General features: G+C 47.6%; 1 protein-coding gene across 1 annotated transcript; it reads right to left on the minus strand.

Annotated features, from left to right (window-relative positions):
• Window positions 1–2,747: 2,747 nt before the first annotated feature.
• LOC117095895 (ERV-BabFcenv provirus ancestral Env polyprotein-like) lies at window positions 2,748–8,808 on the minus strand. The gene is made up of 2 exons (XM_033232717.1): window positions 8,732–8,808; window positions 2,748–4,821 (listed from the first exon to the last, which is right to left on the minus strand). Exon 2 carries the CDS (start codon window positions 4,455–4,457, stop codon window positions 3,075–3,077), a length of 1,383 nt encoding a protein of 460 aa, XP_033088608.1. The 5' UTR covers window positions 4,458–4,821; window positions 8,732–8,808; the 3' UTR covers window positions 2,748–3,074.
• Between the last annotated feature and the right edge of the window lie 4,045 nt (window positions 8,809–12,853).

Consider the following 12,853-nt stretch of genomic DNA (forward strand, 5'->3'; position numbering starts at 1 on the left):
TTCACCCATTTAAAGTGCGCAATTCAATGTATTTTTGTGTATTCATAGAGTTTTGCAGCCATTATCACAATCTAATTTTAGAACGTTTCATTACCCCCAAAAGAAACCCCAAACCCATTAGCAAACACTCCCCATTCTCTCCCAGTGAGCCTTCTCCCAGTGCCTGGCAACCACACATTTATTGTCTGTCTCTATAGATTTGCCTGTTCTGGACATCTCATATAGACTGGATTGTGCAATACACAATTTGTTGAAGGGGTGGCCTGCCCCTCCACACCTGTGGACATTTCTCATCAGGTGTGATGAGAGACTGAGAAAAGAAATAAGAGACAGAGACAAAGTATAGAGAAAGAAAAGTGGGCCCAGGGGACCAGCGCTCAGCCCCAGGGGAGAAGCACCGGCACCCGTCTCTGCGTTCTCTCAGTATTTATTGATCATTATTTCTGCCATCTTGGAGAGGGGGATGTGGCAGGACAATAGGGTAATGGTGGGGAGAGGGTCAGCAGGAAATCATGTGTACAAAGGTCTCTGTGTCGTTAATAAGTTTAAGGAAAGGTGCTGTGCCTTGATGTGCAGGTACACAAACATCTCCGTGCATTAAAGAGCAGTATTGCCGCTAGCACGTCTCACCTCCAGCCCTAAGGCGGTTTTCTCCTTTCTCAGTAAATAGAACATACAATCGGGTTTTACACTGAGACATTCTATTCCCAGGGACCAGCAGGAGACAGATGCCTTCCTCTTATCTCAACTGCAAAGAGGCCTTCCTCTTTCACTATCTTCCTCAGCACAGATCCTCCCCTCCCACAAGGCCATATCTCAGGCTATCAGATGGGGAGAAACCTTGGGCAGTACCTGGCTTTCCTAGGTCCCTGCGGCCCCAGTATATTGTGTCCCTGGGTACTTGAGATTAGAGAATGGTGATGACTTTTAACAAGCATACTGCCTTCAAGCATTTTTTTTAACAAAGCAGATCCTGCATAGCCCTAAATTCATTAAACCTTGAGTCAACATGGCACCTGTCTCTGCAAGCACAGGGTTGGGGCTAGGGTTACAGATTAACAGCATCTCAAGGCAGAAGAATTTCTCTTAGTACAGAACAAGATGGAGTCTCTTATGTCTACTTCTTTCTACATAGACACAGTAACAGTCTGATCTCTCTTTCTTTTCCCCACATTTGTGACTGGCTTCTTTCGTTTAGCATCATATTTTCAAGATCTCATTGTAGTATGTATCAGAACATTCTTTTTTTTGGTGGGCGGGAGAGGGGGACGGCGTTTCGCTCTTGTTGCTCAAGCTGGAGTGCAATGGCATCATCTCAGATCACTGCAACCTCTGCCTCCTGGGTTCAAGTGATTCTCCTGCCTCAGCCTCCTGAGTAGCTGGGACTACAGGCACCTGCCACCACGCCCAGCTAATTTTTGCATTTTAAATAGAGACGGGGTTTCACCATATTGACCAGGATGGTCTTGATCTCTTGACCTTGTGATCTGCCCACCTTGGCCTCCCGAAGTGCTGGAATTACAGGCATGAGACATTCCTTTTTATGTATGAATAATATTCCATTGCATGGATATACGACATTTTGTTTATTCATTTTATCTGGTGATTGGCATTTGGGCTGCTTGTGCATTTTGGCTGTTATGAACAATGCTGCTGTAAACATTCACCTACAATTTTTTTTTTTTTTTTGAGACAAAGTCTTGCTCTGTCACCCAGGGTGGAGTGCAGTGGCGCGATCTTGGCTCACTGCAAGCTCTGCCTCCTGGGTTCACGCCATTCTCCTGCCTCAGCCTCCTGAGTAGTTGGGACTACAGGCACCCACCACCACACCCAGCTAATTTTTTGTATTTTTTTAGTACAGACGAGGTTTCACCATTTCAGCCAGGATAGTCTCCATCTCCTGACCTCATGATCTGCCCACTTTGGTCTCCTAAAGTGCTGGGATTACAGGCATGAGCCACCGTGCCCGGCCCGGAAAACAGTTCTTAATTCAAGGTCATGAAGATTTACTCCTATAAACTCTTCTAAGAGTTTTATAGTCTTAGTTCTTACTAATGGTAAAATACTGAAAGCTTTTACTCTAAGATCAGGAGAAAGTTAAGAATGCCTGCTTTTGCTACTTTTATTCAACACAGTACTGGAAGTTCTAGCCAGAGCAATTAGGCAACAAAAAGGAATGAAAGGTATGCAAATTGGAAAGAAACATAAAATTATCTGTCTGCAGGTGATATAACTGTGAATGTAGAAAACCTTTACGATTCCACATACACATAAAAAACTGGTAGTGTTATGCCCAGACCGTTTATTCCCCGAAGAAGACCACCAGAGTCCAGAGTCAAAGCCAAGCGGAAAGGATCTTTACTGCAAGTTCGAACTTGGTCCCTCCGTTCCACAACATACAAGAGGGCCCCGAACGATGCATGCGCTCACTTTTTATAGCCCGATGTAAACAGGATATGTAAGATTACAGAGAAACAAGGGAATTCTTTGGGTTACAGCATTACAATTGGTTAACATTTTAAGTTATACATTTAGCAGTGATCTATTGGTTCCCGTGCTTTCAGTAAAACTACAAACAGCTGTGTCGTTATGAGGGATTTTTCCAGGTGGTGTTTTTCTAAAGTTGAGATATATGGTGGGATGTGTTTGTACTGGGCTCAGGAAGTTGAGAGATATGAGAGATATATGGTGTTTGTACTGGGCCCAGGACTGAGGAATGTGCCTGATTTCTTTCATGAGGAATGTGCCTGATTTCTTTCATTCCCCCCTTTTCTCAGGTATCTCTAGAGCCAATCTTGGGTCTTATAAGTCTGATTCTGTTTCAGCGTGTACAGGTTGGTATTGGGCTCTGAGGACCATGAGCTGTATGGTGTCAAACCTCTCTCTGACAAACTGCAAAATTCTGTTAACAACACAAGGTCCTACGGTAAGCAGAAATAGCAGACTTAGCAGGGGTCCGAGGAAGGGGGCTAACAGGGAAAACATAGAGGAATTCCACCATTGGTCTGCAGCTGAAGCAAACTGCTGTTTTTTTACTTCTATGCTTAATTTGCGTAACTGTTGGACCCGGTTCTCTAATGAAGCCCTGATTCATTTATGTAGAAACAACAGTCTTCTTTTAGGAACATACATGTACCACCTTTTTCAGCAGTGAGTAGGTCTAGGGCCCTCCGGTTCTGCAAGGTTACCTGAGCTAGGGATGTGAGCTGTCGCTGAAGGGAGGCAAGGGACTCAGCCGACTCCTCCATAGCAATGGCAAATTGTTGGTACAACTTGTTGCTTTCTATGAGGGTGTGACCTAGGGCTCCCACTGCCAGTCTGGCCGCAATGAGGGATGTGGTGAGGGAGATTCCTGCAATGAGGGGGAGAAATATGGCTCGTGCATGTCTCAGTCTAGGGACTGGGTGAATAGCAGTGCTAGTCCAGTTACCGGTGTACCCCAGGAACTCGCCAGCAGTTAGTAGAGTTAACCGGGGAACTAGTGTGACATGGAGACACAGTAGGTTGGTAACAGAGGGACCAGATAGGGTCTTAGATAATGTTCCATTACACCAAAAGAATATGCCCGGTGGGGCCCTCAGGTTGGTATTAGGGGGCGTTACAGTGACGTTGCAGAGGCTAGAGTTAGTGCCTGAAAAACAGTAGGGAAACTTCTCCTGACTGGGGTTCTGGTAGAGTAGCACATTAAGAATAGGGGCATTCGAGAGATTCCGAAGGTTGTTAGTTTGGGTAAAGGATTCCCATGGCAGAGGGACAGTGGTTAGCGGTGGATGCCCTAGGGTGGCACACAGAAAGCAGCCAGACAAGCTGTGAAGTCCTGTAAGGTTAGCAAGTTCTAATCCTTCTTGTAATAATTCTAACCAGGAGAAAGGACGTAAATCTTGTGTTAGTCTGTCTTCCTGTTGCTGGATATCCCCATGGACCAGGGGCCGTACCTGAACTAGGCCACGCCACAGATAGAGGTGACTGCTAGGCCACGTGGAGGAAGAGGAATAGTATACAGCCCCATGTTGAGGCGTGGTCCAGCGGGAGTTCCAAGAATCCTTAACTATCCAAGTATAGATACCGCCTCTACCCTGCTGGTAGAAGTTCCACCCGGATTGCTCGTTCCACCCTCTAACTGAGTGCATTTTACAGTAACTGTAGGGGCAGCCTGCGTTTTGGTGCCACCAATAGTGTTTACAATTGTACTTAGTCTGATCAAACTCAAAACATATCATTGGTACCACTGGTTTGGCTATCTGAAAACCAGTAAAATTTAGCAAAATTGGGTCACTGCACCCTGTGGAGGGGCAATCAGCACTGGCCAATAGCTTCCCGGGCTTACGAGGTTGCCCAGGGTGGGTTCGGTTTTCATAAAGCCAGAATCTCCAGACAGAGGGGTTAGGAACTGGTTTTGTGTTTGCCCCAGTGGCCACTAGGGTGACTAACATTAGGGTTAGACTACCTAGCTGCATGTTTGCAGTGAGCTATGCTGCTGGCGCAGGGTGAGTTTTAAGGGGTTGTTCTTAGCTTTGTCCACAGTCCACGTGGTTGGAGCTTCAGTCGCTGCCGTGATTGGTCCGAGAAGGTCAGAGGTTGGGTCCACTGGTTTGACGTGGGTGTAGTGGATCCACGACGCGATGCCTTCTACCTTTAGGGCGGTCGTTGTGGTTAGGAGTATCTGGAGTGGTCCCTACCACCTGGGTTCTAAGGTCTCTTGTCGGTGTTGCTTAACCAGGACCCAGTCTCCCGGCTGGTACGGATGGGGTGTCGGTGGGGGGCCGGTCTCATATAGTTCCTTCAGCTTGGGCCAGATTTCCTGATGAATTTTCTGCAAAGCTTGTAGGGAAAATAAGAGTTCAGAGACATTTTCTGTTTAAGATTTGAGCGGATCATCTTTTAGGCTGGGAACCAGGGGTGGGGGTCTGCCATACATGATTTCATATGGGGTAAGGCCCAGTCTGTAAGGGGTATTACGGGCCCGGAACAGAGCGTAGGGGAGAAGGACCACCCAATTAGCGCCAGTCTCCATAGTCAATTTAGTTAAGGTCTCCTTTAAGGTCCAATTCATCCTCTCTACCTGTCCTGAACTCTGGGTCCTGTAAGCGCAATGTAGTTTCCAATTTGCCCCAAGGATGGAAGCCAAATCCTGACTTACCTTAGCGATGAAGGCCGGTCCATTATCTGACCCTATCTGGATGGGAAAGCCATACCTGGGGAGGATATCTTCCAGGATTTTCTTTGCTACAACCTGAGCAGTCTCCCTTTTGGTTGGGAATGCCTCAATCCACCCTGAAAAAGTATCTACAAAGACAGGTAAGTACCGATACCCGTACTTCCCTGGCTTTATCTCAGTAAAATCTACCTCCCAGTAGATGCCGGGCCTGGTCCCCCTGAGCCTTGTTCCCATTGCAGCCTGGGATTGGGGGTAGGCGTTGTTAAGCTGGCAGACTCTGCAGTTGGTCATGATGCTGCTTGCCGTCTTGGCTATATGTCTGATTTTGAGCTTGGAGCGTCTGATCAGGTCTATCATCCGCCGGGCACCCAGGTGGGTGGTTCGGTGGATGTGTTCTGACACTTGTTGTCCTAATTTTTCTGGTAGGATGGTTTGGTCATTAGTATCAGTCCACCACCCATTCTGGATCTGTTTCAGGGGAAGTTTGTCGATCCACTGGAGATCCTGTTCTGAATAATCAGGGTGATACGGCAGGTCTCGGGGGCCCGGATCAGGGAGCTGGAGTGCAAGGAGTTGACTAGGAGCCTTTGCCACACTCCTTGCAGTTTGGTCTGCCAGAAAGTTGCCTTGAGCAATTGGAGTGGTTGGTTTCTGATGCCCTGGGCAATGTACAATAGCCAATTTTTCTGGTTTCCATAGGGCTGTTAACAGGGCTAGGATCTCTTGCTTGTTTTTTATCTCTTTTCCTTCAGCCATTAATAATCCTCGCTCCCTGTAAATGGCCCCGTGTATATGCATCGTAGCAAAAGCATATCGGCTGTCAGCGTATACTATCAGTTTCCTCCCTGCCCCTAAGGTAAGAGCTTGGGTGAGCGCTATGAGTTCGGCCTTCTGGGCCGATATCCCCGAGGGCAGGGGTTCCGCCCAGATTACCTCAGTCTCTGAAGTCACTGCCACTCCAGCATACCTCTGGCCTTGGTGTATGAAGCTGCTTCCATTGGTGAACAAAACAAGGTCAGCGTCAGGAAGTGGGCAGTCCTGCAGGTCTTCTCGAACTCCATGCACCTGAGCTAGTATCTCAGTGCAATCATGGAGCGGGGCGTCCAGGTCCGGGTTGGGCAGCAGCGAGGCAGGGTTTAAGGTTGTTGGGGGCAGGAAAGTTATCCTGAGGGGGTTTAGTAGTAGTCCTTGGTAGTGGGTGAGCCGGGCATTACTTATCCATCGATTAGGTGGCTGTTTGAGTACACCTTCGATGGCATGTGGGGTAACGACCCGTAATTCTTGACCCATGACAAGTTTTTCAGCATCTTGTACCATCAGGGCCCTGGCTGCAATCATTCGGAGACAAGGGGGCCACCCGGCAGCCACTGGGTCTAATTTTTTTTGACAGGTATGCAACTGGCCTCCGCCAGGGGCCTAAGTTCTGAGTTAGCACTGCCTTGGCGACACCCTTACTCTCGTCCACGTATAAGTGGAAGGGCTTAGTGACGTCAGGCAGTCCCAGTGCAGGCGCAGAGAGTAGGGCGGTTTTAATCTGTTGGAAAGCCGACTCGGCTTCTTCTGTCCAATTAAATGGCTGCTGTCCCCGTGTTGCCTGATATAAGGGCTTAGCCAGCTCTGCAAACCCAGGTATCCATAGTCTACAAAATCCTGCCGACCCCAGGAATTCCCTTACTTGTCGGGTGGATTGTGGCCTGGGGATCTGCAGAACAGTCTGCTTCCGGGCGTCTGTTAACCAGCGCTGCCCTCCTTTTAGCAGGTACCCCAGGTATGTTACTTCTGGTTTACAGATTCGAGCTTTCTTTGCCGATGCCCGGTAGCCTAGATTCCCTAGAGCTTGCAAGAGACCCTTGGTCCCTTGGAGGCAAGCTTCTTGGGTCTCGGCTGCAATCAGGAGGTCATCAACATACTGTAGTAAAGTTATTTCAGGGTGTTTGCGTCGGACTCACCCAAGTCTTCATGGAGGGCCTCATCGAACAGGGTAGGAGAGTTTTTGAAGCCCTGCGGCAGCCTGGTCCATGTCAATTGGCCGCTTATGCCCCTTTCAGGGTCAGTCCACTCGAAGGCGAAAAGCTTTTGGCTCTGAGGGGCTAAAGGCAAATTGAAGAAGGCATCTTTCAAATCTAAAACAGTGTACCATCCATACGGGTTAGGCACAGTTGGATGTATGTCCATAACTCTCTTATTGACTTCTCTTAAGTCTTGCACAGGTCTATACTCCCCGCTATTAGGTTTCCGTACCGGCAACAAGGGAGTATTCCAGGGTGAGTGACAGGGCTGAAGGACCCCTTGGTCGAGGAGCCGACGGATGTGGGGCATAATTCCTTCTTTGGCCTCTAGGGGCATTGGGTACTGCCGTACCCAAACGGGGTCTGTCCCAGGCTTGAGTTCGACAAACAAGGCAGGACGGTGTTTCGCTAGTCCTAAGCCCCCCGTTTCTGCCCAAGCTCCTGGATATTGCTGGAGGCAGGTTGCTATGTCCTGGTCAGGGGCCGCTTGCTCCTGGTGGAGCCGATACTCATCCTCTAGGGTTATAGTCAGGACGGGCATGGGCTGATTTTGGGAATTGGTCATGATGGGCCCCTCAGGGAGGAAATGGATCTGTGCTCCCATCTTAGTCAGCAGGTCTCTCCCTAATAGGGGACAGGGGCTCTCAGGAATGACCAGGAAAGAATGGGTTACATTCCTGGCTCCGAGGTTTACTGTTCTTTGTGTTGTCCAGGGGTATTTCTTAATTCCTGTGGCCCCTTGCATCCACGAGGACTTGGAGGATAATTTTCCATTAGTTTCAACTAGGACTGAGTGCTGTGCTCCCGTATCGACCAGGAACTGAACTGGGGTCCTCTCCACTTGCAAAGTTACCCTAGGTTCAGGGAGGGGGTCCGAACCCTGTCTTCCCTAGTCTTCGTCTTGGGTGACTAGTACGGGTGTAGACCTAGGGGGTCCCCGTCCTTGTTGTTTCTTTGTGGGGCAGTCTCTTACCCAGTGGCCAGCTTTTTTACAGTAGGCACACTGGTCTTTGCTCAGGTTATCATGTCTGGGGGACCGCTTAGGTTGGGTGTTCTCTGGCTGTAGATGCTCTTTTTGTACAACTGCTGCCAGGACCTTGGTCATTTTTTCCTCTGGAGTATCTCTATTATTGTAAACCCGCTGGGCTATCTGTAGGAGGTCCTGAATCTGTTTTCCCTCCAAGTCTTCTAATTTCTGGAGTTTTTTTCTAATGTCTGGGGCTGCCTGATTTACAAAAGACATTACAATAGCTGCCTGACTTCCTGGAGCCTCTGGGTCTATGGGGGTGTACTGTCTAAAGGCTTCCATTAATCTTTCTAAGTAGTTAGTTGGGCTTTCTGTCTTTCCCTGCAAAACAGAGTATACCTTAGCCAAATTGGTGGGCTTGCGAGCGGCTGCCCGGAGACCCGCCATTAGAGTCTGGCGATAAAGGCATAGCCGTCCCCTACCTTCTGCCATGTTGTAATCCCACGCCGGCCTGGTCAGAGGAAAAGTCGCATTTATGAGGTCAGGGTTGGCAGTCGGTTGGCCGTCGTCCCCTGGGACCAGCTTTCTAGCTTCTACCTGTATTCTCTCTCACTCCTTCGTTGTGAACAAGATTCAGAGGAGCTGCTGACAATCATCCCAAGTGGGCTGGTGGGTGAATATGACACTATCCAGTAAGGCCATTAAATCTTTGGGGTTGTCTGAAAACCGGGCGCTCTGAGTCTTCCAGTTATACAGATCACTGGTGGAGAATGGCCAGTACTGGAGCCCAGGGATTCCTGTGTCATCTGGGGGTCCTATTTCCCGAAGGGTAGAGCCACTGTGGAGTCAGGCGGCTGGTGGGGGCTAGCCCGCAAAGTGCGCCCTCGCGTCCGCCCCACCGGCCCTTCAGAGTTACTTTCACTTTCAGCGGGTCCAGGTGCACCGGCCGCCTCCCGTCTGCCTGCTCCCTCCCACAGCCTAGCCCGGGGGGCTGGGGCCTGGGGCCCGGGGCCCGGAGGGGTACGGAGGGGGTTCTGTGAACAGTGGTTCCCCGCTATCAGGTAGAACAGGATGGGGGGGCAGTTGGTTGCTTGGATTTTAGCGGCCGAGCAACCAGTGCCTTACAGGGTTCAGAGGCTAATTGGAAAGGGGACAGCCAAGGGGGCGGTTCTCAGCTAGGTCCTGCCATATGAGGATATATGGGATATGATCCGGGTGGCCAGCACGCCCTGGTAGGAAAACCTTGGACTTGACTCTATTGATGACAGGAAGGTGTAATGTCCCCTCCGGTGGCCACCCTACATCAAAGGCTGGCCATTCGGAGCGGCATAGAGTAATTAGCTTTTCCTTCCTGATTTCCATACTATGATCATGGCCCCTCGCTCTAACATCCTTGAAATTACTTGTAAGGAGAGATAGGGGAGTGCTCTGGGTATTACCCATCTTGAACAGTAGCGCCCGGAGTGGCGTCTGGAACAGGTCCTGCAAGGAAAAGTGAGTTGCTGGAACAGGTCCTGCAAAGGAAAGTGAGTTGCTGGAACAGGTCCTACAAGGGAAAGTGAGTTGCTGAATATCAACAACAAGCTATGTCAGTCGCAGGCGCGCTCCAGAAATCTGGGTCAGAATAAATTCAGACAAGAATCAGATGAGAGCCAGGGGACGTCTCCCACTGGTCTCCGCTGGCCGTCCTATAGCGCGTCCGCCAGGACTTTGTCAGCTTTCAGCTTCAGTTACAGACCTCGCGAGTCTCAGATACAGGTTCAGAACAGACACAGACAAACAGAGACGAGCCGGCTCACCTATCAGGAGATCGATCCTGGGAGATCCGTTGACCAGGGGTCTGGTGGGCTTGGGGAATCCCGGACGAGCCCCCAGATGTTATGCCCAGACCGTTTATTCCCCGAAGAAGACCACCAGAATCCAGAGTCAAAGCCAAGCGGCAAGGATCTTTACTGCAAGTTCGAACTTGGTCCCTCCATTCCGCAACATACAAGAGGGCCCCGGACGATGCATGCGCTCGCTTTTTATAGCCCGATGTAAACAGGATATGTAAGGTTACAGAGAAACAAGGGAATTCTTTGGGTTACAGCATTACAATTGGTTAACATTTTAAGTTATACATTTAGCAGTGATCTATTGGTTCCCGTGCTTTCAGTAAAACTACAAACAGCTGTGTCGTTATGAGGAATTTTTCCAGGTGGTGTTTTTCTAAAGTTGAGATATATGGTGGGATGTGTTTGTACTGGGCTCAGGAAGTTGAGAGATATGAGAGATATATGGTGTTTGTACTGGGCCCAGGACTGAGGAATGTGCCTGATTTCTTTCATGAGGAATGTGCCTGATTTATTTCAGTAGAACTAATAAATGAATTTAGAAAAGTTGCATGATACAAAGTTAGCACACAAAAATCAGTTGCATTTTCTTTACACTAACAATGAACAGTCTGAAAGGAAAATTAAGAAAACAATTTCATTTACAACAGCATCAAAAAGAATAAAATACTTAGAAATTAACTTAACCAAGAAAATGAAAGGCTTCTACAATGAAATCTATGAAATATTTCTGAAAGAAAGGAGACATAAATCCCATGTTCATGGATTGGAAATCTTAATATTGTTAAGATGTCAATACTACCTAAAGATTCAATGCAACCCCTATCAAAATCCCAATGATTTTTTGAAACCCATTCTAAAATTTATATGGAATCTCAAGAAACCACAAGTAGCCAAAACAATCCTGAAAAAGAACAAAGCTGAAGGGCTCACACTTTCTGATGTCAAAATTAACTACAAAGCCACAGTAATTAAAACAGTGTGGTATTGGCATAAAGACAGACATACATATATAAACCAATGAAATAGAATAGAGCCCAGAAATAAACTCTTACATGTATGGTCAAATGATTTTTGACAAGGGTGCCAATACCATTTAGTGGGGAAAAGACAATCTTTCAAAAATGGTGCTGGGAAAACAGGATAGCAGCATGCAAAAGAATGAAGTTGGATCCTTAGCTAAGACCATATACAAAAACTAACCAAACTAAGGACCTAAAAGTAAAACCTAAAACTGTAAGACTTATAGAATAATACACAGGGCAAAAGTTTTATGACATTGGATTTGGCAAGGATTTTTTTGGATATGACACCAAAAGTACAGGCAGCAAAAAACAAAACAAAGCAACAAACAAGTGGGACTTTCTAAAGATAAAAAAAAGTGCATCTTAAGACATTACCAACAAAGTGAAAAGACAACCCACAGAATGGAAGAAAATATTTGCAAGTCCTATAGCTGATAAGAGATTAATATCCAAAATATATAGAAAACTCTTAAAACTCAACAACAACCTGATTCAAAAATGGACAAAGGACTTCTAGACATTTCTCCAGAGAAGATATACACATGGCCAATACGCCCATGAAAAGATGTTCAACATCACTGAACATTAGGGATATGCAAAATAAAACTACAAAATGACAATGAGATACTGCCTCATGCCTATTCAGATGGCTATTATAAAAACTAAACAAAATCAAACAAAATTTTTAAAGATAGCACATGTTGGTGAGATTGTGGAGAAATTAGAAAACTTGCACACTGTTGGTGGGAATATAAAATGTTTAAGCTGCTGTAGAAAACAGTATAGCAGTTTCTTCAAAAAGTAAACAGAATTATATATGATCCAACAATTCCACTTCTGAGGATATAGTAAAAAGAATTGACAGCCAAGTCTCAAAGAGATATTTCTACAGTGCTAAACCAACGAGTATCTGAGACAGGCCTCAATCAATTTAGAAGCTGATTCGAAGTTAAGAAGTTAAATTGTTGTTTACTTGTTAACTTGTTTAGAAGTTAAGTTTTTGTTTACAGTCTCTAGCCAGCTGTCCATGGAACCACAGCCAAGCCTCTTTGAATGCTGCCTGCTGGTGCCAGTCCTTGCTCTGTCCTTGCCGACAGGCTGCCCCTGGCCTTATGAGATCCCTGCCCAGGGGATAGGTTACCCTCATGTAATTAGTAGAACAAGGTGAGTTGGTGTTAAAAAGACAGGCATGGCTGGGCGCTGTGGCTCACGCCTGTAATCCTAGCACTTTGGGAGGCTGAGGGTGACAGATTGCCTGATCTCAGGAGTTCGAGACGAGCCTGGGCAACACGGTGAAACCCTGTCTCTATTAAAATACAAGAAATTAGCTGGGTGCAGCAGTGTGTGCCTATAATCCCAGCTACTCGGGATGCTGAAACAGGAGAATTGCTTGAACCCGGGGGGCGGAGGTTGCCATGAGCTGAGATCATGTCACTGCACTCCAGCCTGGGCAACAGAGCACAAAAGATAGGCATGATTTTGTACTTATCACTCAGCTTTATAACCACTGGGTGTCCAAATGCTCACCTGGATTCTAACTTTGTTGACATCTGGGCCGAAAAGCCCTGATGCAGGTGAGCAATGTGCCTGCTGGCCAGGGCTCTGTGCCTGGTGGGCTCTGTGCGCCTGGTGGACTCTGTGCCTGGTGGGCTCTGTGCTCCTGGCAGGCCCTGTGTGCTCCTGCTTTTGGCCTCCTGCCTCCCACCCTGGTTTGTTGCGGATGCTGTTCAGGAATTGCAGGTGTGCAGTTTCTCTGGACAGATTTTGACCAGGACAGGTGGTGAATGGATGCCTCTGGTTACGCTGTGTTTGGGCTGGAGGGTTTATGTGTGTATGGTGAGAACATGGGAATGTTAGCATGA

This window comes from Trachypithecus francoisi, unplaced genomic scaffold (assembly GCF_009764315.1).
Source record: "Trachypithecus francoisi isolate TF-2019V2 unplaced genomic scaffold, Tfra_2.0 Lachesis_group14, whole genome shotgun sequence".
NCBI lineage: Eukaryota > Metazoa > Chordata > Mammalia > Primates > Cercopithecidae > Trachypithecus > Trachypithecus francoisi.